The sequence below is a fragment of the Phocoena sinus genome, chromosome 16 (genome assembly GCF_008692025.1).
Source record: "Phocoena sinus isolate mPhoSin1 chromosome 16, mPhoSin1.pri, whole genome shotgun sequence".
NCBI lineage: Eukaryota > Metazoa > Chordata > Mammalia > Artiodactyla > Phocoenidae > Phocoena > Phocoena sinus.
Genome location: NC_045778.1, coordinates 25,717,935 through 25,744,479, shown reverse-complemented (window position 1 = coordinate 25,744,479; position 26,545 = coordinate 25,717,935). Strand labels below are relative to the sequence as shown.

The 26,545-nt window shown below is 51.2% G+C and overlaps 2 protein-coding genes across 35 annotated transcripts in view; both read left to right on the top strand.

Annotated features, from left to right (window-relative positions):
• CAMK2G (calcium/calmodulin dependent protein kinase II gamma) overlaps positions 1–17,827 on the top strand; it is a 54,555-nt gene extending 36,728 nt beyond the window's left edge. For 7 of the 32 annotated variants that reach the window (XR_004346097.1, XR_004346098.1, XR_004346096.1 and 4 more), the window contains 7 exons: positions 6,791–6,859; positions 8,027–8,071; positions 9,539–9,587; positions 10,821–10,934; positions 12,949–13,024; positions 13,392–15,210; positions 15,823–17,827. Coding sequence is in view for 17 of the 32 variants with exons in the window: in XM_032607557.1 (XP_032463448.1) it covers positions 6,791–6,859; positions 8,027–8,071; positions 9,539–9,587; positions 10,821–10,934; positions 12,949–13,024; positions 13,392–13,486; positions 14,966–15,198 (681 nt within the window). In the remaining 15 variants the exon portion in view is untranslated. Of the gene's footprint in view, positions 1–6,790; positions 6,860–8,026; positions 8,072–9,538; positions 9,588–10,820; positions 10,935–12,948; positions 13,025–13,391; positions 15,211–15,822 lie in introns of those variants that run through there. The other 25 variants (XM_032607557.1, XM_032607571.1, XM_032607559.1 and 22 more) reach the window with 15 other exon arrangements.
• Positions 17,828–18,157: 330 nt separating this feature from the next.
• Positions 18,158–26,540, top strand: NDST2 (N-deacetylase and N-sulfotransferase 2). 3 transcript variants are annotated; one of them, XM_032607551.1, is made up of 16 exons: positions 18,160–18,536; positions 19,164–19,261; positions 20,651–20,692; positions 20,776–22,121; positions 22,314–22,401; positions 22,720–22,874; positions 23,060–23,245; positions 23,507–23,635; positions 23,767–23,949; positions 24,036–24,132; positions 24,500–24,623; positions 24,751–24,925; positions 25,124–25,294; positions 25,400–25,509; positions 25,707–25,809; positions 25,904–26,540. In XM_032607551.1, the coding sequence occupies exons 4-16, from the start codon at positions 21,117–21,119 to the stop codon at positions 26,027–26,029; spliced, it is 2,652 nt and encodes an 883-aa protein (XP_032463442.1). In that variant the 5' UTR covers positions 18,160–18,536; positions 19,164–19,261; positions 20,651–20,692; positions 20,776–21,116; the 3' UTR covers positions 26,030–26,540. The 3 variants fall into 3 exon arrangements, with proteins under 3 accessions (XP_032463444.1, XP_032463442.1, XP_032463443.1); XM_032607552.1 differs by having other exon boundaries at positions 19,164–20,692; XM_032607553.1 differs by lacking the exon at positions 23,060–23,245 and having other exon boundaries at positions 18,158–18,536; positions 19,164–20,692.
• The last annotated feature ends 5 nt before the right edge of the window (positions 26,541–26,545 follow it).

Below are 26,545 nucleotides of genomic sequence, written 5' to 3'. Positions count from 1 at the left end.
CAGTGACAGCTGAGATGGTGAGAGGATGGGTTAAAGGTGTCATTAAGGAGTAAGTTTCTGGCAGAACTTTGTAGATACTGGCCTCAGGCACAGCCACGTAAGACTTGCCTAAGGAGCTAGTTAAAATACACAGATTCCAGGGTCCAGCCTGGAATTCAGATTCAGGAAGCTTTGGGCGGGAGGCAGAATCTGAATTTTAATAACACTCCCATTCCTCCATATGAATCCAAAGCACACAAATGTTGATGAGTCCAGGAAAGGCAGAATTTCAGGGTTATCTGTTACTAAGGAGCTTGAAGAAGAGGAATTAGCAAAGGAAATGGAGAAAGAGGTGGAGGAAGAACAGAGGTGTGCAACAATGCCAGCCCTTACAGGAATGCTGAGAAGGATACAGGCTAGGCAACCAGAATCGGTAGTTAAATTGCTTTAAATGAGAACGTATGTGGGGAACCTAGCCCAGGTTCTGACCCTGATTAGGTACTCCATAAATGAGTTTTATGCTTGAGAAAAGACTTTGAATATAGAGGTGGGAACAGAAGCTAAGATGCAAGAGTTTAAGAAGGGCATGACCAACCGAAATTCAAAGGCCAACAAGAGACAGGTTGGAGAAAATATTCATAGCAGGTGTGATGGAATGAGTTAATATTTTTACACAAAAGAGCTTTCTCTAATAAATAAGAATACCCCCTAAAATCCAGCAGATAAATGGTCAAAGAAGATGAACTGACAATCTGAAAAGAGGAAGTAGAATGAGTTAACAAATGTGGATGTTTAGCCTCCTCATATCAGAGAGATGCAGGTTGAAACAAGGTGCCATTTTTTGACTCTTAAGTTTGTGATGGTGGTGTAAGTCGGAATGACCCCTCCTAAAGCAGCCTGTGTGTCAAAATACACAAAAATGTTCCTGTTTTACCTTTTAGTTCTACTTCTGGGAATTTGTCCTAAAGGAATCACTCAAAATATGGAAAAACTGAAAGCAGAAAGATGTTCAGCATGACATTACTTATAACCATGAGAAGATGGGAAACATCAAAAGCCCAAAGGATAATGACTAAATAATTATGGGAAATCTAATCGACCATTACAAAGTTATTAATTTTTATGACTATATAATGACAGAAATGTTTCATGTGGAAAAAGTGGGATATAAAGCAGTACATACAGTACTGTCTAAATTTTGTTTAAAAAAAAGTACTGGGCTTCCCTGGTGGCACAGTGGTTGAGAGTCCGCCTGCCTATGCAGGGGACGCGGGTTAATGTCGCTGTCCGGGAAGATCCCACATGCCACGGAGCAGCTGGGCCCGTGAGCCATGGCCGCTGAGCCTGCGCGTCCAGAGCCTGTGCTCAGCAACGGGAGAGGCCATGACAGTGAGAGGCTCACGTACCGCAAAAAAAAAAAAGTACTTCTAGATTATATTCAGTGTATGATATGTGAATAAAAAAAGAACTGGGAGAAAACCCACTGAAGTGTTAATAGTAACTTCACTGGGTGATGGGAATTTGGGAAACTTTTATTTCATACATTTTTCTGTATTTTCTACATTTTTCACCTAGACCGTATATTACTTTGATAATCAGAATAAAAATTAAGATACTATTTATTTTTTAAGTAAGACATTAAAAGAAAGTAAGGCATAAACTGGTATAGAGCTTACAATGATATGTTCAAATTGCATATACAAAAGATTGGTAACAGTGATAGGATTATGGGTGTTTTTTTCCCCTCTTTTCCAAATTGCTTGTAATGTGGCTGCAGTCCTTTTATAATCAGGAACAAGTATATAATAATGAACAGCGTGGTTGGATGAAAGTACTGCAAAAGGGGAAGGAAAAGACAAGGCAAGGTATGCGGGGTTTTGCTTTTCTGGGCCTTCTTGAAAGTCAAGGTGATAACCTGTGTTATGAGGGAGGCCTGTGAAGCCGCTCAGAAGATCCTGATCTGTCACATCCTGGATCTTTCTTTTAGACCCCATCCTCCTTTCCCAGCCCACCACACCGCCCCCGCCCCCCAACCCAGTTTCTTCTGCTTAAAGTCCATAGGGAGATTTCTTTCTTGCTGTTCAGAAGCTTTCACAGATGCTCGGGTATTAGCATTGGTTTGAGCAGTGAGTCTACCTTGTGCAGTTGAATTTGGGGACTTCAGAATGAAGAATGAAGGTAGATGCCAGTGACCCAGGGTCTATGGAGGAGTGAGAGCCACTTAAGAGGACAAGACTTGAGGGGCCCCTAATTGAGGACAACTTCTGCGTTCCACTAGTCCCAGGCCAGAATGACCATCCAATCTTAAAAGAAAGAGCGAGGAAGCAAAGAAAAGGAGAGAGAAATAAGGAAAAGAAGGAAGAAAGGAAAGAAGGAAGGGAGGGAGGGAGGGAGGAAGGGAGGAAAAAGAAAAGGAAGAGAGAGATGCTATTTTTTTCCTTAAGTACCGTTTGAATATTTGTTTAAGTGTGGAAAGGAGGCTTGAACCTTTTTCTGGTTTAAAATTTTTAATATTTAATTTTTAAACATAAGTGAAGTATGGTTGTTTAAAATGATCTGGTAATTAAACAGTGCTGCAGGCTGCCAGAGGAGGAGGCCAGCTATGCATGGCTGAGGGCAAAACCCTAAAGGGATGGAGAAAGAAATTGAAAGAAGCCTGCTCACCTGGTAGAAACTAACCCATGAGTAGAAAGGATTATCTCAAGTTTTCATGCAGGACAGTTTAAGTAAGAGAGGCAGCTGGGAGCAAGTTGGGAACTTACTCCCCATTAGTTGAAGCAGATAGCAGAAAGTACCCTGCCTAAGGCAAGGTCTGGGTGAAAGCAACCTGCATGGCCTTTTGACTCCAAGACTGGCCCTGGTCTGTGCCCCTGCAGAGTTTTCAGTGCTGTAGTTCCAGGCAAGTTAGAAGCCTGTACTCTGCTTCAGCCTGGGGAAAAACTAGAGTCAACAAACCCAGTTGAACTTGGCAAACATTTGTTGATCGTATGCTGACTTTTAGACATTTTGCTAGAAACCATGGAGATTACCAAGACAAATCAGATAGGACCTTCCTTCAAAGTGTTACCACTCTGGTTGGATAAAGGGAGAAGTATATATATGAATGTAAAGCAACTCCCTTTTTTTGGATAATTTGGAAGTAAAATCTCATATGTGGGTATATATGAAAGGCTAGGACTTCCCTGGTGGCACAGTGGTTAAGAATCCACCTGCCAATGCAGGGGACATGGGTTCGAGCCCTGGTCCAGGAAGATCCCACATGCCGCGGAGCAACTAAGCCCGTGCGCCACAACTACTGAAGTCTGCACGCCTAGAGCCTGTGCTCCTCAGCAACAGAAGCCACCACAATGAGAAGCCCGCGCAGCGCAACAATAAAGCAACCCCCGCTCGACACACCTAGAGAAAGCCCGTGCATAGCAACAAAGGCCCAACACAGCCAAAAATAAATAAATTTATTTAAAAAAAAAAAAAGGCTAAAGCAAGAGGCCTTATTATATTTAGGCTTTCTTTTTCTTTAGACCTATTTCTAAATTGTGGACCATTCTTTTAAATACTTGTAGTCCCCTTCTTTTGAATAGAATACATTCTCAAAAATGTCTTCTCAAGTAGAGTGTCAGCTTCTTGAGGGCAGGAACATTTATCTGTGTTCAGTATGCCTAGAATAGCCCTCAGTAAGCATTTGTTGGCTATCGTTAGATGAATATGTGAGTAAACGACACACAGACATGTTCCTAGGGGACTTCTGTCTCCCAGCGAGCTAATGATAAAATCCTCAATTATCTTTCACCTTTAAGACACAGTCTTCCAAGATATATTTTTAGTGTTCCTTGTGGTCTTTATTTTTATGCTCTTGTTTCATGTCTGAACATAAAGTGTTTGAGCTTCTAATTGAGACTAAGGCATCCCTGCTTTCAGCATTCCCTGTTGTTTACATCTTTGTGTCCATAAGATCACTGCACTTTTAATCACCAGCACGCCTGCTTTTCCATTGCCCCCTAATTACAAAATGCAATAAAACATTGAAATCTTATAAATGAGCATGACCATACCAACAAAGAAATGAGTGCCAAAATGTAATATTTGTCAGATGATTTTCAAAAGCTCAACATCTTTCTCTGAAAAGGAGTTTTAGGAGTCCAGTGAAAAAAAGTCTAGGTTCAGAAGTCAAATGTTTTAAAGCTCAGGATGACCTAGAGTAGCTTTTGCTCTTTGCCTGATAGCTGCTCACTCGAATTTCAGGCAGACCTAGTAATGAGAGAAAAATAAATGATCCTGTAGGTGAGCTAGATAAGCCCAAACCTATAAATTTGCAGCAAAATGTTACTTACTCTCATAGACTTGTGATTTAATCTCCTTTTAAGAGGTTTCTCTGAGCAAATCTGAGACACCTCAGAATATCCTCAATCTGTGTTTGTGAACCTGACAGCAGAGGAGTTCTTCCTCTCCCAGGGTCTGGAGGGGGGTGTGTGCCTGTCTGTCGAGATGCTGTTTTAACCCTTCTGGTGCTGGACTCCAGGTCTCCTCCTTCTGCTCTTTTCTCCTGAGGCAGAGCCCATGCTGGTGCACTAACCTGCAGCGTCTCTGTGCTTCTCTTCTTACCTCCTCTTTCCCCTTCTCTTTCCCTTTTGCTGTGGTGTGTCCAGAAAAGGAAGTCGAGTTCCAGCGTGCACCTAATGGTGAGCCTTGCCTGCCCACCCATCCGCCCGCTCCATGCTGCCTGCGCCCGCCTGCCAGCCACGCAAACCCATTCTGCCATGTGCGTGTGCTTCACTCATCCTCACTGCATGTCTGTGCTGTGCGGGCAGGTGTGGCCTGTCCTGCCAGGCGGGAGCCATTGCCCAAGGTGGCCCAGCGGCCTAAGAAATGGGCACTGGAATGTGTGGTATGGCATTCCCTGCTGCAGCACTTGGACTGCCCCCAGCAGCCCAGGGCAGGATGTGAAGCTGGTAGGGATTCGGGGCCAGGTGGCAAGCACAGGGGGAGACCCTCACTCACGGTCGCTCAGGAGGAGAGGCCCTGCTCACCGGGCACAAGCAGCCGTTTCCTACAGACTGGCAGCCAGCGGACCTCTGTGTGGTGTGCGGAGGAGCCGGCTGTAGGCTCTCGGCTCTGAGCCTCACTCTCCTGGCCTTTTCCCCTGTGCAAGTGCCCATTAGCACACTGTGTCCGGTGTTTCGTCCTTCCCACCCTGCCCGCAGGAGCAACAGCTGAAAGGCTGCAGAGAGCGCATATTCTTTCTCATGGGACACAGGACACCCAGGGGAACACAGCAGCCTGAATCCTTATGAAACCATCTATTAAAGCCAGAGGTGGGGCCACCTGGGTGACATCCCAGCCCTCTGCAAATATGGCAGTTTTTGCAGACACCTTGCAGTCCTTGCCCCCTGCCAGGGTCTTTGTCTCAGCTGGGCTTTGCAAATAGAATAGCTTTGTCCAATCAGCCCCAAACAGGTCCATATCAGCAGCTGAGCTAGGAGGGGTCTGCTCTTTTCTGGGGGGGATATGGAAGAGAGCAGAGTTCATGTGAAATTAGATCCACATCCTTTCTACTCCTGGGGCCCCCCTTCTCCAGCCTGCAGAGTTCAGCGGAGTCTGATAGCACTTAGGTACCTGGCTTGAGGTTCCATGCCTAGCCCTGGGTTTGGGGACATCTCAACCATTGATAGCAAGTTACAGCTTCAGGTCTGGTCCAAGGGGCCATAAAAGAGGCCTCCAGGCAAGAAGAAGTAGGACAGTCTGGATGGCTTTCTGTATGTGTTCTAGGAGAGAAGAAGCACATCCTAGCTGCCAGTGTGCCCTCATTTGCGCCCTGCACAGAGATGGTAGCTGTACATTTGTCTCTCTGCTTGTTGAAGAATTTGCAGGCATCAGGCTGCTCATCAGTGGCCACCGACTCCACAGGCACTCCCAGTGAGACTGAGTGTATTGGTTAGGGGATTATAAGAGGCACAGAGCATCAATAGGACTCCCTGCCCTGGAGATCGTCCTCCTTCCTTCCTCGTTATCCTCCCCCCACCCTCCCTTGCTGTGCCACTCAGTGTAATATTTTGAAAGGCAAGGAGATATCCCAGTGGTCTGCTGTTGGGAATGTTGGCATGCTGGGCAACCTACTCTTTCCTGGGGACTGGGTTCTGGATTCACCTGCTACTCCTTGGAGCTCTGCCCTCATTCCCAGCTGACCAGGTCGAAGATTGATCCTGCAGAAAGGCCAACAGCACAGCCCTGTCTCTACTCCCTAGGGTCAGTGGATGCATTTTGTATCCAAATTCTGCCCCTTTCCTCTCTGGACACCATCTCCTAGGCCAGGTTTTCTTCTTCTCCTTGTTCCTCTTCTTTTCAGATCAGGCTTCAGTCTGGTGTTGTAAGGGGAAGGAAATGCAGGTGGCAGGTTGAAAGGGCAGCAGGGGACTGCCCACAGTTAGGGGACCCAGAGTTTCTGAATTTTGCTCTGCTTTCTTATAAACCACACTCCTTTCCCCCTATAAAGTGAGAAGATCCTGAATTTCTTTGGGTGTGAAGTATAATTGTGCAGTGACATAGCACCTGGCATCAGCAAAGATTTCTGGAGAGATGCTTTAAAACAAGTCTTCGGGCTCATCCCACCTTGAGGATGCCTCCTGGGCTAGGTCTCTGGGTCCCTCCAAATAATCTCCTCTGATCATCTCTCCAACCGTTGCTCCCATCCCATAGTGTTATGGAGGCCACCTCAGGCCTAGCTCCTCCGAGCCAGGCCGGCGGTGCAAGGGAGGTCTGGGAGTCAGGCGGCTTTGGTGACTCTAGAGGAACTAAACCATCTGTTTTCTTGTCTCAGCCACAGAGCAACAACAAAAACAGTCTCGTAAGCCCAGCCCAAGAGCCCGCGCCCTTGCAGACGGCCATGGTACCTCCTGACTACCGCTTCTCCGCCCCTGCCCCTGGCTGCCTCCCCTCCTTCCCGCTTCCTCCCAGGCCTCCTTGGCCCTTTTCCTTTCTCATCCCTGTAGAGCAGGCTGCTTTGCGCACTGCCCCATAGGCCCCTTCCCCCTCACTGTCGTGCTTGGCCGTGCTCCTTCCTGCATGGCAGAACTGCTGCTCCTGCTTCTTTGCTCTTGGCGGGGGAGAGTGATCAGGGCTCTCAGCTAAGCCTCCCAGCCCCAGGCTGGGCCCTCAGTGGGTCTGCTGCAGAGGCCGGGAAGGTGAGTTGCTTATAAAAGGAGAGGGTAGGAGCTTTCTTGGGATCTGTACATCAGTTCTTAGAGGCCTCCTTGTAAAATCTGCCTCAGCCTCTCCTTTGCAAAGCAATGAATAGGAAGGGGGGCTGGGGTCCCCCACCTCTGGATGGTGCTGGGGTGTCTGGGTTCCTGGAGAGCCCCCATGCTGTCCGAGTTCTTTCTGGGCTCAGCCAGGGGCACTGTGTGCTCTCAGAGCTCCCTCTGCTGGTGACTAACTAGAGTTAGCAGGGGGTGTCTGGGAGAGAGGGAGGGGGAATTGTGCTGCCCCTCCTCCTACTTCCTGTGGCCTCTGGAGCTGCCTGCTGTGGGGCTGTAGGGACAGGAACTCTGGGAGAGGCAGAGGGTGGGTGAAGCAGGCGGCTCTCTGGGCTCAGCTTGCTGAGGGCCATCCTGGGTCTTTCTGGGAGACCTTAGTCCACTCTCCCAGCATCCCTGCCTCCTGCACTCCCCTTGATGAACACTGTTGTCAGGGCCCAGCCTGTGCCCTCAAGCCTACAGCTCCTCCAGTGTACTTGTCCCATGGGAGAAAGGACACTCAGATTCAGCAGGGTTCGGGAGCAGGGGCCCTTGTCCTCGGCTTCCCCGGTTCCTGCTTCCATTAAGTGCCAGGCCTCTCCTCCTTACCAGCCAGTGCTGTCCCCTAAATCTGGGGCTTCCAGCTGCCTGGGACCCAGTTGAGCCAGGATATTTTGTCTTGTGAGCATGGCTGGCGAGCAGACCTCAGTGGTCATCATAGGGTCAATGTATGAGGGTGCTGGGGTAGGGGTGGGGTCCCTTAGGGAAGAGCTGTAGGTCTGTCTCCAGGTCAGGAGGGTAATTTTCATCTTCCCTCACAGGAGCCACAAACCACTGTGGTCCACAACGCTACAGATGGGATCAAGGTAAGTGGCTCCTGAAGCAGTCTCCTGCTTTCCAGGTCAGCAGGAAACAGGTGGGCTGGGTCACAGGGTTTAAGCGTCCTGCAGATGGCAGCCTACAGGCTGCACCTCAAGGCCAAGGTATTTGCAGAGTCTAGGCTGGGGGTAGCACATGCCTGTTTATCACTCTGTTGCCAGGGAGGGCATCATACCTTAGTGATGCTGAGCTCAGGCTCTAGAGCCAGAGAGGCCTGAGTTTGCATCCTGGCCCTGGACGCCTGGACCAGTCACTCTCCCAGGCTGCACCTCAGTTTCCTTATCTATAAAATGGGGATAATAAAACTAGAATCTTCTTCCATGTGAAGTTTAAATGAGAGTAAACATTAGCTAGAAAAACAGAGGCAGTCAGACCCTAGAGCAGTCATTCCCCATTGCCTCACTCCTTTATGACCTCAATAACCTTGTCTCCGTATTTTCACTACCATTAGTAAATACTTATTGAGCCCAAAACCATCCACGGCTCTGGTTTACAGAGGTGACGAGACGAAATCCCTCTCCACAGGTGTAGGGGAGGCAGATAATAAACCAAAAACCAAATAAATAAGGTAAAACCCAGTAGTGATAAGTGCTATGAAGAAATGATGCAAAGTAAATAGATAACGAACAGGGCCTTTAATTAAGTGGTCGGGGAAGGGCCTTCCTCAGGAGGTGATATTTAAGCTAAAAACTAAAAGACTGGAAGGAGACAACCAGGCAGACTCTGAGGCAGAGTGCCCTGGACAGAGGGAATGCAAGGGCAGGGGCTTGGCACATATACGGGACAGAAGAAATCAGAGCTAAGGGTGTGGTGAGCAAGGGGGAGAGTAGCAGGAGGGTGGTGAAGCTGGAGGAGCAGACAGGACCTGCTCTGTAGGACTTGATAGGAGTTTGCATTTTTTTTCCAGCAGCAATAAGAAGCTGTTGGAGGCTCTTAGCAGGGGAGTAATGGCATCTGATTTACACTCTGGCTGTGTTATGGGCAAGAACTTTAGGGAGGAAGCAAGTGTGGAAGCAGGGAGACCAGGCAGCTATTGTGTAGTTCAGGTGCCAGATGTTGGCATCTTGGGCTGAGGTTGTAGCTGTGCATTTGAGGAGAAGAGGTAAGACACGTAATTTATTTTGGAGGTAGAACTGACAGATTTGGTTTTAGATAATTGAGATACGAGGGAAAGAGAGAAAGAAAAGAATCAGCATAAAAATCAAACCTAGAAGATGACTCTAGGTTTTAGCCTGAACAACTGGATAAGTGGTACATTTACTGACTTGGGGAAGACTCAGGATGGTGTTTGGGAATCCAGAGTTTCATAGGAGTCGGATGGCAAGGGTGGAAATAGAACCTTCTGATTCCTCCTTGCAGCTCCCGTAGGAGCACATGCTCTTGCTTTTGTTCTGCTTGGCTCCTCTGGTTTCCAAGGCCCTCATTTATAGGAACTTGTTCTTTTTGGCCTGCAGGGCTCCACAGAGAGCTGCAACACCACCACAGAAGATGAGGACCTCAAAGGTAGGTGCTAGCCCTTGGTGGGGAAGGGGCCCCAGCAGTGTCCCAGGTACCTAGGCTCCAGTGGGGCACCTGCCTTGTCTGTCCCCAGAACTGAGATTGGTGGCTCCTTATATGCCAGGAGAAAGTTTGGCATAAAAGCTACTTTCCATGGGCCAAGATATGAGGCCCTGTCTCTTGTTGCTGGGCTGGGCAAGTGGCTTCTCTTCTTTGACCCCAAGTCTGGGATAGCTAAACGAGGGCTGTTCCTGAGGCCCAGGGCTCAGAGAACTGTTCCTGTTGCTGCTGCGATGTGATATCCCAGAACAGGGACATCTTGAGTTCCTGCAGAAGCAGCCTATAGATGTCATGAGCCATTAGTAGGGTGACCAGTCATCCCAATTTCCCCAGGACTGAAGTGATTTCCAGGATGTGGAACTTTCGGTTTTAAAACTAGGACAGTCCTGGACACGTCGGGGTGGGTTGGTCACTCTTATCACAAAGCTTTGGTATGAGTGACGGAGTCAGAACCACATTTGGCCCCGTCCCAGTGGTCCTGTGCAGACCACCAGCTTAAGTTTGGGCCTGGCCAGAGTGCCAGGGGGTGTGGGAAGGCATGGCAGGCCAGGCTGCTGGGAATCTCTGTCCTGCTCTTTGGTTTGGCCTCCTGGAATTGCTCCCTTTGCCTTCAGTAAGTGACCTTAGGCCAGGTCCTCAGAAAAGTTGGAGGAACGTTACAGGACAGAGCTGAGAGAGCATGCCCAGCGGCGATAAGGGAGCAACAAATCTCTGGTAATACCAAAAAAAAAAAAAAAGGAAAAGGAAAAGAAAAAAGAAAGCATAAACGTATAAGGCAGTAAATAACAGTGCTTCCAGGGCTGCTGGGATTGAGGTCAGATCAGTTCACTTCTGGCAATGCTGGCAGGGTAAGCGCCTCCTTCACTGCTGGGCTCTTGACCTTGTAGCCTTGCCCCCTAGGACATCTTCCCCAGGACTTGTACAGGCTGTTCGCAGGCTCCTCTGGAAGCCACAAACCCAGGTCTGTGCCCCTTCCTGGGGCTCTCAGCTGGGAGGCCTCTGTGGCAGAGGCGGCGGCGTGGGACGTGGTCCAGCGTCCACAGCAGCCCGAGGCGTCGCCTTGCCCCGGCTCTCAGTGCCACGGGCTCGGGTCCTGTCCGGCTTGCTCGCTCACCTGCCTTGTTCTGTTTGTTTTGGCTGCTCTGCCTTGCCCTGCCCTGCCCTGCTCTGGCTGGCTAGCTGCCCCGCTCCGCACTGGGAATGGCAGCTCGGTGCCTGAAGGACGGAGCTCCCGGGACAGAACAGCCCCCTCTGCAGGCATGCAGCCCCAGCCTTCTCTCTGCTCCTCAGCCAGTAAGTGTGAGGGAGGCACATTCTGGCTTCCGTCTCCCTGGCTTGTCCTGAAGCCCCTCGGGGATTCCCCCCCCCAGCCCCTCCCCAGAGCTGTCAGCCCAGCCCAGCTGTCCGTTTGGTCAGCCTCAGGAGCTCAGCCTCTGCTGGGTGTGGGAGCTGATTGGAGGTGCTGTTAAGACCAGGCAGGGGCCCTGAGACCGGGGCCCAAAGACATGAAGAGCGGGTGGAAGATCGTTGCAGGAGGGAAGGAGTAGAAAGCCACTGGGATGTGCAGTGGGCCTTGCCTCGGCACCGAGCGGGAAGAAAGGTGGAGTCAGAAGTCAGGTCCAGGGTAGTGGGCATGGGGTGGGGGGGTGAAATTTGCCATAGTCAAGAAACCATGTCGGGATGTGGTGCTTCTTGAGGCTAAGCGTAATATCATATTAAGAGCTTGGGGTGAGACAGGCCTGAGTTTAAATCCAGCTACACTACCTTCAAAGATGTGTGAAGTAACTTAACCTCCCAGAGCTACAGTTTACTTATCTGTAAAGTGGGGATAAAATGGCACCTACCTCATAGCATTACGAAAAATAAATGGGATAGTAGAATGTCTGGGTATGATGCTTTGCTGGGTTAATGGTAGCTTGTATTTATATTTTTAGTTGTGTTTTTGTAGAGGATGCCTTTGTCTGCTTCTTTCCCTCCTACCGTCTGTCCTTTCAGAGTTTCTAAACACGATCCTCTTCACCCATAGGGTCCCAGTCAGGTCCTGCAGATGGGTGTGGTGGGGTTGTAGAGGGTGTGTGTGTGTGTGTGTGTGTGTGTGTGTGTGTGTGTGTGTGTACGTGTACGTGTGCCTACCTGCTTGCCTCTAGAAAGTGGATAGAGCTCTGTGGTTCCCCTCACCTCCTGTTTATTCACCTAGAGCTGCCCCCATGGTGATGCTGGTGGCTGTACCATTGGCTGCTCTGCCTTCTCCCAGTGGTGCCCCTTAGCTGTGCTGTCCTAATGCTCACATTTGTCTTGCAGCCTCTCGCTCCTGTGAGGAAAGGCTTGTGGCCTGGGCCAGCCTGGGGCTCCAGTCAGGGTTAGCCCGAGCTCAGTACGAGGCCTCCCTTACCCTGGCGGTACCCTCTGCTAATAGTGGCGCTCCCTGTAAGTGAGCTGCCTAGGAGAGCAGGATGTTACCAGCAGTCCCTTGGCTTGGGATCGGGGTTGGGGGCGCTCTGAGGGCACCAACTCTGCCTGCCTGTCAGTCTGAAGCTTGTCTTGGTTTTCCTGAGGGACACGTCCTGGTTTGAGAGCTGGTATGAGATTTAGAGCCTTTCCAAGGCTTGTCCAGGGTAAACGGAACTGTCTCACTGGTGAGAGGCTCCATTTAAAAAAGAGTGTTTGTAGTTCCAAGATCCTTTATCCCAGAAAAGCCCTGTGGAGGAGATGAGCAGGGTGAAGAGAATTAAGCATCCATCCCAGGGCTCTGTTCATCCTTTGGAGACCTCATCCCTGGCTAGATTCTGCTCTCAGGCTGGCTGTCGCCCAGGGCTAAGTTCTGGACCACTAAGTGAGGGCTGGGGGTGGGGAGGTGGTAACTGAGACCTGACTGAGCCCCTTCAGGTGAGAGAAGCAAGTGGGTGGTGGAAACAGCCCTATCGGGAGATGGTTCTTTGAGAAGCTAAACCTGCTAGGGATCAGATACACAGACTGAGGGCAGAATATTCACAATGTGTCAGGCTCCTCAGCTGTTAAAGACAAGAGTGTTTTCTGCATCCTGGTTGTTGATGGAGAGGGAGGCAAAGGCCAGAGGATCATAAGGCGGGCTTTGGGGGGGGGGGGTCGTTAGCTCTATGGACAACAGAGGGGAAATGGAGAGAAAGGTGGGCTCATCTTCCTGCAAAGGGCCTTAAAGACAGAGAAGACAGGGATGTCTTTGTCAGAGAGATCACAGGGGATTCTCTGAAGGATTGGGGAGGGCTTTCCGTCACTTGGGAGATTCCCAGTCTCACACGGGTAAATTGCTATATTTTTCCCCCCACAGTGCGAAAACAGGAGATCATTAAGATCACAGAACAACTAATTGAGGCCATCAACAATGGGGACTTTGAGGCCTACACGTGAGTAGAGACTTATTTCCTTGAGACCCAAGTCATCTCTCGAGGCCTTCCCTCCTCCCAAAAAGCAGCTGGGACCAGGGGTAAAGAGAAGGCTGGGCCTTGCACACAGTGTCTGAGTTAAACACCAGGCCCCTAGCCTGGGAGCCCTTCCAGGTAGACATCAGTGATTGAGCCCGCCTGTGGTGTCTGGGCCGTGGGCTGAAAGGGCAGAGCTAAGTGGCTTGGCAGGCAGGGCTCTAAGATCTCAGCCGTCTTGTCAGGCCCAGCCCACAGATAACTTGCTGTGGGACAGACACCACTGATGGGGAAGAGAGACAAGTAACTCTCATACAAGACTGATGGGCTGCTTTTTTTCCCCCCCCTGCAGGAAGATTTGTGATCCAGGCCTCACTTCCTTTGAGCCTGAGGCCCTCGGTAACCTCGTGGAAGGGATGGATTTCCATAAGTTTTACTTTGAGAATCGTGAGTGGGTTCGTGCTGCTGAGATACTCCTGCCTGCCCCTCACCCCCTTGCCTCTGTCCCCGCTCACCTTCTCCTCTTCCCAGTTGCCCGCTTTTCCCTTACTGGACCTGCCTGCCGCACCCTGGTCTATGTGCTTGCCCCCTTGGGCCCTGAGGATGGTCTTCAACTGGCACCTTCAAAGGGCCGCCTCCACAGCCCCGCCTGCCCCTCCATTCTGCAGCTGCCTCGTGGCAGTGCCAATGCCAGTTGCCATAATCAAGGCCACTGTATTTCTTTAAGCCTTGCCTTGTTCCAAGACGATTGGAAAGCATGCGAGGTTAGGTTGAAATGATCTCAGCTCTGTGTCTGCAGGTTTCAGAATAGAGGAAATTAAAACCAGGATAAGAATGTGCAAGCAAGTAACAGGGCGCTGTTGGTGATTGTGAGATCGGAAGTTGTGGCTAGGGTCCTCCTAGCGGCGAGGGAGACAGGAGTCCTGGCTGGGAGCCAGGGGGGCAGGGTATATGCTCTGGACAGTTCCTGGAAGTCCCAGAGGATAAGAAGCTGATTCATCTCCTCCTCCCATCTTTCTTTCCACTAAGACCGTCCCCCTTCTTATTTTTTTCTCATCTTTCCCACTTTATCCTGGGAAAGGATCCTGCCCTGGATTTTATTTTCTCACTATTTTCTCTACTAACTGCCATCCTCTCCATGTCTTAGCTGCAGTTATAAACCCTAGGTTATCTAGGTAATTCTGTCAGCCAGAAGCAATTCCAGAATTTATAGAAGCTCTCCAAAAGGTCTCATGTAGCCCCTAATATTTGAATTGAAGTAAAATATGAATCTCAATAAAAGCAACACAATCCATAGTGTTTGCTGATAATGGCAACCCATCTTCTTTTGGTTTTCCCCCAGAGGACCTGAGAACCCTGGGAATATCCTGAGCTTGGTGCTTTGGTGACTTTTTTTTTTTTTTTTTTAACTTTGGATCTTTTTAAAATCAGAAATCAATTTTGAATATTTTAAGTTCTTGATTTTGCTCTATAGCCCTAATTAGGGACAAGCCAACCCTTATGAAATCTAAACCTACCTATTAGGGTAGAAAGATCATCATAGGCTTTCATTAAGATAGTCCTGAGTTCAAATGTTGTGTGATTTGGACAAATTACTTAACCTCCTTGAGCCTATTTCCTTCTCTTATAAAGAAGAAAATAATATTGACCAAGGAATATGACTCATGCGTGTAAAACCCCCCAGCACAATGTCTGATTAAAACAGTAGCTGCTATTATCATTGTTCCACACCTTTCTCTTCCTTTTGAATAATCAAGACTAATCTGATGGGGCTTCCCAGCCTCTGGAAGGTGTATGGGGACTTGGAGACTCACAGAATGGTTACTGGAGCGAGGGTGAGACTTGGGAAGTGCAGGCTGGGAGGAAAATGCCAGTCCCCAGGCCTGACACCCTCCTACCTACCCCACCCTTCCCTGCCCCCTACAGTCCTGTCCAAGAACAGCAAGCCCATCCACACCACCATCCTGAACCCGCACGTCCACGTGATTGGAGAGGACGCGGCTTGCATCGCCTACATCCGCCTTACCCAGTACATCGATGGGCAGGGCCGGCCTCGCACCAGCCAGTCAGAGGAGACCCGGGTCTGGCACCGCCGGGATGGCAAGTGGCTCAATGTCCACTATCACTGTTCAGGGGCCCCTGCCGCACCGCTGCAGTGAGCTCAGCCACAGGTGCACCTGGTGGGGGGTTGGGGAGCGGCTGGGACAAGTGGGGTCAGAGGAGGAAGAAGACGTTGAGAGGTGGCATTGGGGGAGGATACGTGGGCCATCCCAGAAGACTAATGAAGGCTGGACAGTGTGGTGGTTGTAATAAGTCATGCTCTGAAGTCAGACAGACTTGGGTCTGGCTCCTTGACTCCAAATTGGGTGACCTTGGACAGGTTACTTCCCCTCCCTAAGCCTTATTTTCCTCAGCTGTCAGTAAGGAAGAAGGAGGGACTTCCCTGGCGGTCCAGTGGTTAAGACTCTGCCCTTCCACTGCAGAGGGCTCGAGTTTGATCCCTGGTTAGGGAACTAAGATTCCACATGGCTGCAGTGCAGCCCAAAAAAAAAAGGAGCGGTGCCTACCTCCTTTGTTGTGGTGAGGATTAAATAATATACTTGTAAGTAAAGCACTTAGTAAGCAAATGTGAGGCAGTGTTATGTTTAAATACTAGCTTCTCCCCCATCCTCCACCCTCTCAGGCAGACTTGACCACGTATGTAGTGTGTTTAATAAGTCTCTGGAACTCCTCTGTGTGGGTATTGTCCTCTGTTCTGTTACCACGTCTGTTCTGTTTGACAGGGGCATAAGGAGATCCCAGCCGGAGGTCAAACCTTCGCAGCCAGTGGCTCTGGAGGGCCTGAGTGACAGCGGCAGTCCTGTTCGTTTGAGGTTTAAAACAATTAAATTACAAAGCGGCAGCAGCCAATGCACGCCCCTGCATGCAGCCCTCCCGCCCGCCCTTCGTGTCTGTCTCTGCTGTACCGAGGTGTTTTTTACATTTAAGAAAAGAAGATCGTTTAAAAAAAAATGGGATCCATACCGTGATGCGTTTTAAAACCACCAATAGCCCTTGGGCTAGCAAGAAGGCAGGAGTTTGTGTGATGCCCATCCTGGCACAAGCAGTGGGCTCACCTACCAGCCCTGAAGAGGTGAGCTTAGCCTCTGGCCTCCATGGACTCAGGGGACCAGGCAAGAACTCTGACAGAACTTTGGGGGCTGTGATGTGATTACAGCCCCTGAGGTGGCCTACCTGCCCCAGGTCTAGGAATGGACGTCTTCAGAATTTGTATACACGCCTAGAATGAGGCTGATGAAGAACATCATGGCCAACAGACCTACTTGGGAGAGAACGCGGAGCTCCCAGCCTGCCGTGGAGGCAGCTGAGAAACAGTGGGCTCAGGACTGAGAAGCAGGGCCCGGACATTGCTGTACTGTACCATTTAGTATAGACGGGAAGAGAATTGGTGCTGCAGAAGTGTGTCCGCTACAAAGCTGATGAGAAACCTCGTGTTAGTCTGACATGCACTCACTGACTCATCCATTTCTATAGGATGCACAATGCACGTGGGCCCTGCTATTGAGGCCCAATCCTTGCAGCTGGGAAGTGGGAGGGGTTGCCGCTTTGCTTTGTGTTTGTTTTCTTATAACTTAGCAAGGAGAGAGCCAGGCCTTGGTCTGGGCTCCCCCTGCTGCCTTTGGCAGTTCTGTTTCCGTGCTGATTTGGATCATCTTTGTCTTGCCTTTTCATGCTGGTGGTCCCTGTGCTGACCCTCATCTGGACCTGGGCCCTCTGCCAAGTGCCCCTGTGGGATGGGAAGAGTGAGGCAGTGGGATTGAGTGATGGTTGTTTCTATGCATTCAGGCTGCCCTCGGGGCTGCCTCCCTTCTTACTCTTCCCTTGCTGCACGCCCATCTCTTTTCCTGTCTTTGAGATTGACCTGACTACTCGGGCAAGAAGAGGTATCCTCCACAAAGAGACCTCTTTACTGACCAACTGAAGTATAGACTTAACTGCTGGACAATCTGCATGGGCATCACCCTGTCTCTCACCTGCATGTACCCAAAAGAGATGTCCAGAGCCAAGGCTCCTACATTCATTGTCCCTCTCTGTGCTCAAGGAGTTCCATTCCAGGAGGGAAAAATGTATAAGCAGATAGCAGAGAAGATAATGGAGGAGCAATTGGTCATGGCCTTGGTTTCCCCCAAAACAACCGTGCAGATCTGTCTGCACAAATGTCTGCACTACTGGGGGATAGATGGGTAGGCCCCAGCTCCCTGGACTGCCTTAAGGAGTCACAGGACCTGGGAGAAGAGGCAAAGCTACAGGTTTACCTTGGAGCCAGGTGAGAAGAGAGCAGACTCACAGGTGCTGGTGCTTGGATTTAGCCAGGCTCCTCTGAGCACCTCCTGCATGCCCCAGCCCCTGGGCCCTAACCCTTTCCTGCCCTGCAGCCTGCAGTACCAGCACGCAGACACCTTCACCACAGGGTTTGGTTTTGCTGGCTTGAAGACAAATGGTCTTAGAGTTCATTAAGACCCATAGCTTCATATGGCTGCTCCAGCCCCACTTCTTAGCATTCTTAATCCTCTTCTGGGGCTAATGTCAGCATCTATAGACAATAGACTATTAAAAAAAAAAAATCACCTTTTAAACAGGAAATGAGAAGGCATTTGATGCAGAATTTTTGCATGATGACATAGAAATAATTTAAAAATAGTGTTTGTTCTGAATGTTGGTAGACCCTTCATAGCTTTGTTACAATGAAACCTTGAAGATATTTAATAAAATAACCTTTAAACACTCCATTGTGTTACTGCTGTTGGAGGCTTAGATTTAACAGCCTGGGTTACAAGGCTTCAGGTGGAGAGATGTACCTTCTCCCACCCCTTTTGGGCTCATTTTAGAATAAGACTTCCTCATAAACTCATCAGCCTCCAATTAGTCCCCCGGTCTGCTGAGGCGAGTTTGGAGCAGCGGGAAGAACTCGGGCCCTTAGCGGGTGAGCTCTGAGTCTCGCCCCGCCCCCGGGCCCCGCCCGCGTCCAGGACAGCTCTCCCGCCCCTCAGTGGGCTGGCCCGGCTCCCCCTCCGCCGGGCCGAGTGGAAGAGCCCACACCCTCGGCCCGCCCCGGCTCCGGGACCCTCGGCGCCGACGCTAGCCGGACCGTGCCACGGCGCGGGAAGGAGGGGGGCGCCTCTGCCGGGGCGCTCGGAGCCCGCCGTCTATGAGGCTGCGGCTCGGCCGAGAGCTGCGGAACACCGTTCGGCGGCCCGGCACCTCGGCAGCGCGGCGGCCCGGCCCGGAGGCGGGGGGGACCTGAAGTGGGGCCGCGAGCGGCTGCGCGCCGCCTCCCCCCGCTGGGAGCGGTGGTTGGGCCCGGCTGCGGCAGAGCGTTCGCTCGGAGATGGCGGAGCCGCCGCGACGCAGCCCGAGGCCCCGAGAGCAGGGAAGCCGGGCAGCCCCGGGACGTGGCGGAGCCCGGGGACAGCGGGGACGCCGCCCAGTCTGCCGGGTGAGCCGCCCTTGAGGAGACCCCCTCTCAGAGTGTGGCCCCCAGCCACGGTCCCCGCAGTTCTCCCCTCACAGACTTCCCTCAGTGTGGCCACGGAAACCTCCCGCAGGGGCGTCCCCGGCCGCCCCTCGGGGCGGCCTGCGCTCCCCTCCCCCGTCCCTTCCGCAGGCCGCCCTGGCAGTGGCCTCATTCCCCTCGGCTCGTCCCCTCCGCACGGGGCTCCTCCTCCCCTCGGGGCTCCCCCTAGCCCGACGCCCGCCCCGATGTCCCCGCAGACTCCTCCACGCGCCCCTTGCCCCATCCCCTTTAATGCTCCACGCCCGACTCTCTCCATACCCACCTGTAAGCCCATGTTCCCACCAGCAGGGCCCTCCATCCGTGACCCCCGTGTGCCAGCCCCCCACGCCCGTGTCGCTGCTCTGTCCCCCGCCTCCCGCGGCATCTGCAGTGCTGGTCTCCCAGCGCGGGGCCCACACCCCCGCCTTCCCCAGGACCCCCCTCTGTTGCTCTCCTCCTGCTGCGCCCGCACCTTTAGCCCCCTCCCCGCCGTGGTCCCGCTTCAGCATTTATCATCCCACCCCAGTACTCCCTCATCACCGCTTTCCTGAATATTGCTGTTTCTTCTAGGTTCGAAGCTAAAATGCAGTGGTTAAGACCAGGGCTGGAGCCTGACAGGCCTGACGTTGAATCCCATTTCCTCCACTGACTGAGCTGTGTGATCCTGGGCAAGTTGCTAAGTTCTCTGGACCTCAAATTAGTCATATGTAAAATGGGAATATTAGTTACCTCTTAGGGCCGGTGTGAGCATTAGATATATGGAAAGCTCTTAGAAGAATGTCTGGCAAAGTGTAAGCCCTCATTGAATGTTAACTTATTCTTAACCTCGTGGGTGATACACCTCCAGTATCTGCTTCCCCACAGTGACTTCTTCTCACTACTGTGTTTGCCCCAAAAAGTTTCCTCTGATTCTTAGGATTCGTCCCTTCCCATCACCATTTTGATCCTTTCCCAGCTCTCTTTTCACGCCGATTAGTTTTACCCAGGCCAAAGCAGAACTGTTCTTAAGTTGTCTCTCTCAGTTCTGAAGGACCCCATCTCTGCTTAATCACCCGGAGATGTGTATGTGTGTGTGTGGGATGTGTGGTAGAGAGAGATCTCCAGCCACTGGACTTACTTCGAGTGACTAAGGTGGGGAGAGTGACGGTAAAGCTTCTAGAAGTAGTCTATCTACTTAAGGAAAAAAGTCTCCGGAATTAGGTCTCCTTAAAACTATTTTCTGATCCGACTGTTCTTACTCCTTCTCTATAATTGATTGTATACTACTTAAGCTCCTGTTGCTCTCTGTCATGCAGCCCCATTCAGTTTGCTCTGTTTTTGTAACAGGACTCAATCCCTCATGTCTCTCCAGGCTAGCTCAGGACCCTTCTGAGCTGTTCAGGGGTGAGGGTGTAGTACCACCTAGGCTAAGTTAGGAAAGAGAACTGGAGTGGATAGGGAGACAAACTCTGGACTCAGCTCTCTAGCTTTTCTTAGGTGCCAGTGATGTGGCCTGCTCTGGGGCTACATTGTTATCACCCCTCTTGACACTAGCACAAGTGAAATAAAGGGGAGGGATGGGTAATTTTTCACAAGCAATGGAAAAGAGAATCCCCAGGTTCTGGATTTGGAAGGTAATAGAATGATTAGCTAGCACCATTTCTCTTCCCTCTTGAATTTCCCCACCTGACTGCAAGTTCGTTAGTGCTGTTAACCTGTGGTGTTGGGTTTGATAGATGAGGAACATTAACAGACACATGAGTTTCCTCTTATCTGATATTTGGTTGGAGCACGGGACTTCTGGGGCTTTCCGTCCCTTCTTCACAGGATGAACAGAGCTCCTGCTGGCTGACCAACTGCTCTGTCACGGGTTGGGAACTCCTTTCAGAGCAGGTTCATTTTCAGCCTCCTGGGCTGTTTGGCCTCTTGTCAATGGGAAGTTTGTTCCCTTCCAGACCTTGGATATACTGCTTCAATTCTGAGCTTAGCTCAGGGGGGAGAATTTAGACAGTATTCTAAGAAAGGGAACAGGCTGTGAAGCTAAAGTATGAGACTCAGATTATGTTGTTCTTCTACAGGAGCTTTTTTTTTTGGAGAACAAACCAGCCTGTGAGCAGGAGGTAAGAGAAATGGGGTGAAGAGGGGAATGGATTAATGACACAGTTTCAAGGAGAGAAGTAACCCATTGATTTCTGTCTTACAGATAGTGAGGGTAGAGATTGTGAACTTTGCTGACCTCCGATGTGAGGAGCTCAGCCAGGACCAAAGGTGGAGCCTGGCTAGATTTGCATCCTGAAGCCATGGGCCAGTGGGCCATGGTGACCTGAGACCAATGGACTCTGTCCAGTTGCCCCCTGTTGCCCGTTCTACCTCCCCTATCCTATACTAAGGGGACTTGTTTCCACCTTTTCAGGGAACTGACCCTGCAGGAATCCCTTTCCCCTCTTTTCATATCCTTCTACCCTCCCAAGAGAGCCTCAGCCTATAGAACTCCTACCTCCCATCCCCTGAGGTGGTCCCCATCCCTGCCTCACCTCCCCCGCCATGCTCAAGCTGTGGAAGGTGGTACGCCCAGCTCGGCAGCTGGAACTGCACCGCCTCATACTGCTGCTGATCGCTTTCAGTCTGGGCTCCATGGGCTTCTTGGCTTACTACGTATCCACCAGCCCCAAGGCCAAGGAACCATTGCCCCTGCCCTTGGGAGACTGCAGTAGTGGTGGGGCAGCTGGTCCTGGCCCTGTACGGCCGCCAGTCCCACCCCGGCCCCCCAGGCCGCCAGAGACAGCACGAACTGAACCCGTGGTCCTTGTGTTTGTGGAGAGCGCATACTCACAGCTGGGGCAGGAGATTGTGGCCATCTTGGAGTCTAGCCGTTTTCGTTATAGCACTGAGCTGGCACCTGGCCGAGGGGACATGCCCACACTGACTGATCATACCCATGGCCGGTATGTCTTGGTCATCTATGAGAACCTGCTCAAGTATGTCAACCTGGATGCCTGGAGTCGGGAACTGCTAGACCGGTACTGTGTGGAGTATGGTGTGGGCATCATTGGCTTTTTCCGAGCCCATGAGCATAGCTTACTGAGTGCCCAGCTCAAGGGCTTTCCCCTTTTTCTACATTCAAACTTGGGGCTCCAGGACTACCAAGTGAATCCTTCTGCCCCACTACTGCATCTCACACGCCCCAGCCGCCTGGAGCCGGGTCCACTGCCCGGTGATGACTGGACCATCTTCCAATCCAATCATAGCACATATGAACCAGTGCTTCTTGCCAGCCTTCGACCAGCTGAGCCCCCGGTGCCAGGACCCTTGCCTCGCCGGGCTCGGCTTCCCACTGTGGTACAGGACTTGGGGCTTCACGATGGCATCCAGCGGGTGCTCTTTGGCCATGGCCTCTCCTTCTGGCTTCACAAACTCGTTTTTGTTGATGCTGTTGCGTACCTCACTGGCAAGCGCCTCTGCTTGGACCTTGACCGTTACATCTTGGTAGACATCGATGACATCTTTGTGGGCAAGGAAGGAACCCGCATGAAGGTGGCTGATGTTGAGGTCAGTCTTTCTTTTTCCTGACTCATTTCTTTCCTTAGAAGCTGTTTCAAGCTCTGTCCTATCAGACTCCCTTCCTTGATTCTGAGCTTGTCATAGGTACGCTCCCTACCCTTTCTAGGCAAGAAGAATGCTACTTCTCATTTTTCTCCTTCTTAGTCTCCTGATTTCTCACGTCCCTGCTACTCTTCCCAGGCTCTGTTGACCACCCAGAACAAACTCAGGACCTTAGTCCCCAACTTCACCTTCAACTTGGGCTTCTCGGGCAAGTTCTATCATACTGGTGAGCTTATTCCCCTGCTCCTTCAGTGTATCAGTCTTAGTTTGATCTGTCTCTTCACTGTCCATCCTCCTGGGCAGACAGGTTGGAGAAAAGGGGCAAGGTTTGGGGTCAGAATGCTATGAGGAGCTAGCAGTGGGTATGAATTTAGGTTAGCATGGGCGGCTGGAGGGCAGGTTGGCAATCGGGAAAATAGACAGTCTTAGGTGGGCAGAGGTCAGCAATGTTGTCCCAAGGATGGAAAGTGGTCAGTGTTGTTACAGAACAAAGGAGGGCACAGGGGCTGACCGGCTGTGGTCAGTGGTCAGTGTGTGGTCATAGGGACAGAGGAGGAGGATGCAGGGGACGACATGCTGCTGAAGCACCGCCAAGAGTTCTGGTGGTTCCCCCACATGTGGAGCCACATGCAGCCACACCTGTTCCACAATCGCTCCGTGCTGGCTGACCAGATGAGGCTCAACAAACAGTTTGCTCTGGTGAGACCCTTGGATCTCTTCCCCATACTTTCTCCCAAAGATGATGCTTCCTTCTCAACCTTACCCTAATGGGGTACCCTTTCCCCACCCTTTCCATTTTACTTTCTGTGGAGGCATCCCCACCCTCTTTACCCTCTACTCCCCAAACCTCACCAGGTCCTGGTGAGAGTCTCTGCCATTCCCAGGAGCATGGGATTCCCACGGATCTGGGGTACGCTGTGGCCCCCCACCACTCCGGCGTGTATCCCATCCACACACAGCTCTATGAGGCCTGGAAATCCGTGTGGGGCATCCAGGTGACCAGCACTGAGGAGTATCCCCATCTCCGCCCTGCCCGCTACCGCCGTGGCTTCATTCACAATGGCGTTATGGTGAGGGACTCCCAATACGGACTTGAATCAAACTCCCACATTTGGACAGCCTCCAACCTGCATTGTCCAAGTTCATCCATATAATAAGGGGTAGAGAGATGAAAAGTCATAATGCACATAGCAAGAGCTTTGTTGCTGTAACTGCAGACTGAGTCCTCTACAAACCCAGGGAATCCTAATGCCTCAGGTCTTTTGTCCTTAATCTACTTCTCATTCTACCTTTCAAATCTCATCTGTCCCTGTTTGTTCTTTTCCCTTCAGGTGCTGCCACGGCAGACGTGTGGCCTCTTCACTCACACGATCTTCTATAATGAGTATCCCGGAGGCTCTCGCGAACTAGACCGGAGCATCCGAGGTGGAGAACTCTTTCTGACAGTGCTGCTTAATCCGGTAAGGTGCCGAGAGGAAGGGCTAGAAGATTGGACAGCCAAAGTGTTTGCATACTGAGACTTTTGCTCACCAAGCCCACTTCTGAAGTGGGGTAGGCTCTCCAAATCTGACATGCAGGCACCCCCTTTCAGATCAGCATCTTTATGACTCATCTGTCTAATTATGGAAATGATCGGCTGGGCCTGTACACCTTTGAGAGCCTGGTGCGCTTTCTCCAGTGCTGGACACGGCTGCGCCTACAGACCCTTCCTCCTGTCTCTCTCGCACGGAAGTACTTTGACCTCTTCCCTCAAGAGCGAAGCCCCCTTTGGCAGGTATAGGTGGAGCTCAGGCTGACCTAGAGATGTGATGGGGGTGGCCGTTGAGGAAAAGATTATCTGATTCTTGGCCTCACCTTCAGAATCCCTGTGACGACAAGAGGCACAAAGATATCTGGTCCAAGGAGAAAACCTGTGATCGGCTCCCCAAGTTCCTCATTGTGGGACCCCAGAAGACAGGTGAATCATCCTTAGGCAACTTCTGTTGCCTTGCCTTAAACCCAAAGAATTCTTTGGCCAAGGAACTCCCTTCTCATACCCACCCCTCATTAATCCAGTCCCTTGAGTGATTCTTAACCTGGTTATACATCAGAATCATCTGCTGAGTTTTTTTTGAAAGACCCACAAGTGATTCTGATGCACAATCAAGGCTGAGAACTACCATTTTAACCCTTCCCTGGGCCTCTCTCAGGCTTTCCTTTTCTCGCTCTAGTTTGGCCAAACGGTATTTTATCACCCAGAGTGATTATTTTCTCACCTCTTTCAAGCTGATGTTGTTGAGGTGGATTCTCTCCCACAATGGCCTGGACCTTTCTCTCTCATTTAGGGACCACAGCTATTCACTTCTTCCTGAGCCTGCACCCAGCTGTGACTAGCAGTTTCCCGAGCCCCAGCACCTTTGAGGAGATTCAGTTTTTCAGCGGCCCTAATTACCACAAGGGCATTGACTGGTGAGACCTGGAATGCTTCTCAGGACACTCCCTTCCCCTAAAATACCCCATTCCAGCTTCTCCCAGCACAGATGTCCAGCCCCTTCACTCTGCAAATTCTCTGCCTCTCCTCTCTACTACTTCCTAGGTACATGGATTTCTTCCCTGTCCCTTCTAATGCCAGCACTGATTTCCTGTTTGAAAAAAGTGCCACCTACTTCGACTCAGAGGTTGTACCACGTCGGGGGGCTGCCCTCCTGCCGCGAGCCAAGATCATCACTGTGCTCACCAACCCTGCTGACAGGGCCTACTCCTGGTACCAGGTGAGCCTGAAGCTAGGCACACATCAGAACTTAAGAGAGGTGGTGACTGCTAGAGAGACAGAAAGGAATGAGGGTAGGGAAACTAAGCTAGTGCCTTGGGGAGGAGTGCCTATGCGGTCTGTTCACTAGACTAAGAGGAAGGGCAGAACAATGCTGTCAAATCACCAATTCCTTGCCTTCCTGTTCCTTGTCCTTCAGCATCAGCGAGCACATGGAGACCCAGTTGCTCTGAACTATACCTTCTACCAGGTGATTTCAGCCTCCTCCCATGCCCCTCTGGCACTTCGCTCCCTACAGGACCGTTGTCTTGTCCCTGGCTACTATTCCACCCATCTGCAACGCTGGCTGACATATTACCCCTCTGGACAGGTACAGTTCCCCAGTAGCCCACATGGGGGTCCCCTTCCCCTCCTTCTCCCTTCAGCCCAGAGGCTTCTAAGGAATACAGAGGGAACCACATCCCTGTCCCTTTAGTTGCTGATTGTGGATGGGCAAGAACTGCGTACCAACCCAGCTGCCTCAATGGAGAGCATCCAGAAGTTCCTGGGTATCACACCCTTTCTGAACTACACACGGACCCTCAGGTGGGAGAGCATGGCCCAGGGGAGGATGACTCTGGGGGAAATGGGGAAGCAGGTCGACCGTGTCTGATTGGAAGAGACATGGATTTACCCTGTCTTGCAAGGAGAGACATGTGTCCCTCTGGGCTGGGAGAGGTAGTGTACATTTATGAGGCTTGGATTTCTTTTCTGTCACCTAATGGCCTCTTCTTGTTGAGCAGGTTTGATGAAGATAAGGGATTCTGGTGCCAGGGACTTGAAGGTGGCAAGACTCGTTGTCTAGGCAAGAGCAAAGGCCGGAAGTACCCAGATATGGACACTGAGGTAAGCAAAGCCAGGGACAGGGTATCCCTTTCCACCTGTAAGATCTGATTTTGTCCACTCCTTACCATTTCTGACTTCATTTTTCTCCTGTTAGTCCCGCCTTTTCCTTATGGATTTTTTCCGGAACCATAATTTGGAGCTGTCGAAGCTGCTGAGCCGGCTTGGACAGCCAGTGCCCTCGTGGCTTCGGGAAGAACTGCAGCATTCCAGTCTGGGCTGATGTATCAGCCTCCCGTACCAGGAAAAGCCCCCTTCTTCCCTAAGGGGCAAGCCCAGAGCAGGGCCCACAAGGGGGATTAGAGTGGCCTGGCCCCTCCCCCTTCTACCTCAGTGGCCTCGAGGCCTGGGATGGCTAAGAAGGGAAGGGCATCCCTTTCCCATAGCTCTGGGGTCTAATAAAGGGGCTTCCCTTGATACCCCACGAGATGGTACTAGGCACCTTTGGCCCATGGTCTTGGAAGGTAGGGGGGGAAATGAGAGGGTCCAGGCAGGGTGTAGAGGAATGTATTAATCCAGTGCTTTCCCTCTTTTATCCCCAGCAGTGTATCTATCTATAGTGGCCGTGGGAGGGACCCCTTACTGTGGGATCAATGGGATCTACCTGTGGCCCGGCCTCTCTAATGTCATTCACATTGAATGGGGATGAGGTCAGACGGTGGCTCACAGAGCTGAATATGAGCCCTAGCTGTGGGCTAGAAATGAGTTTAATAAACATCCTTATTTTTGTGTTTTGTCT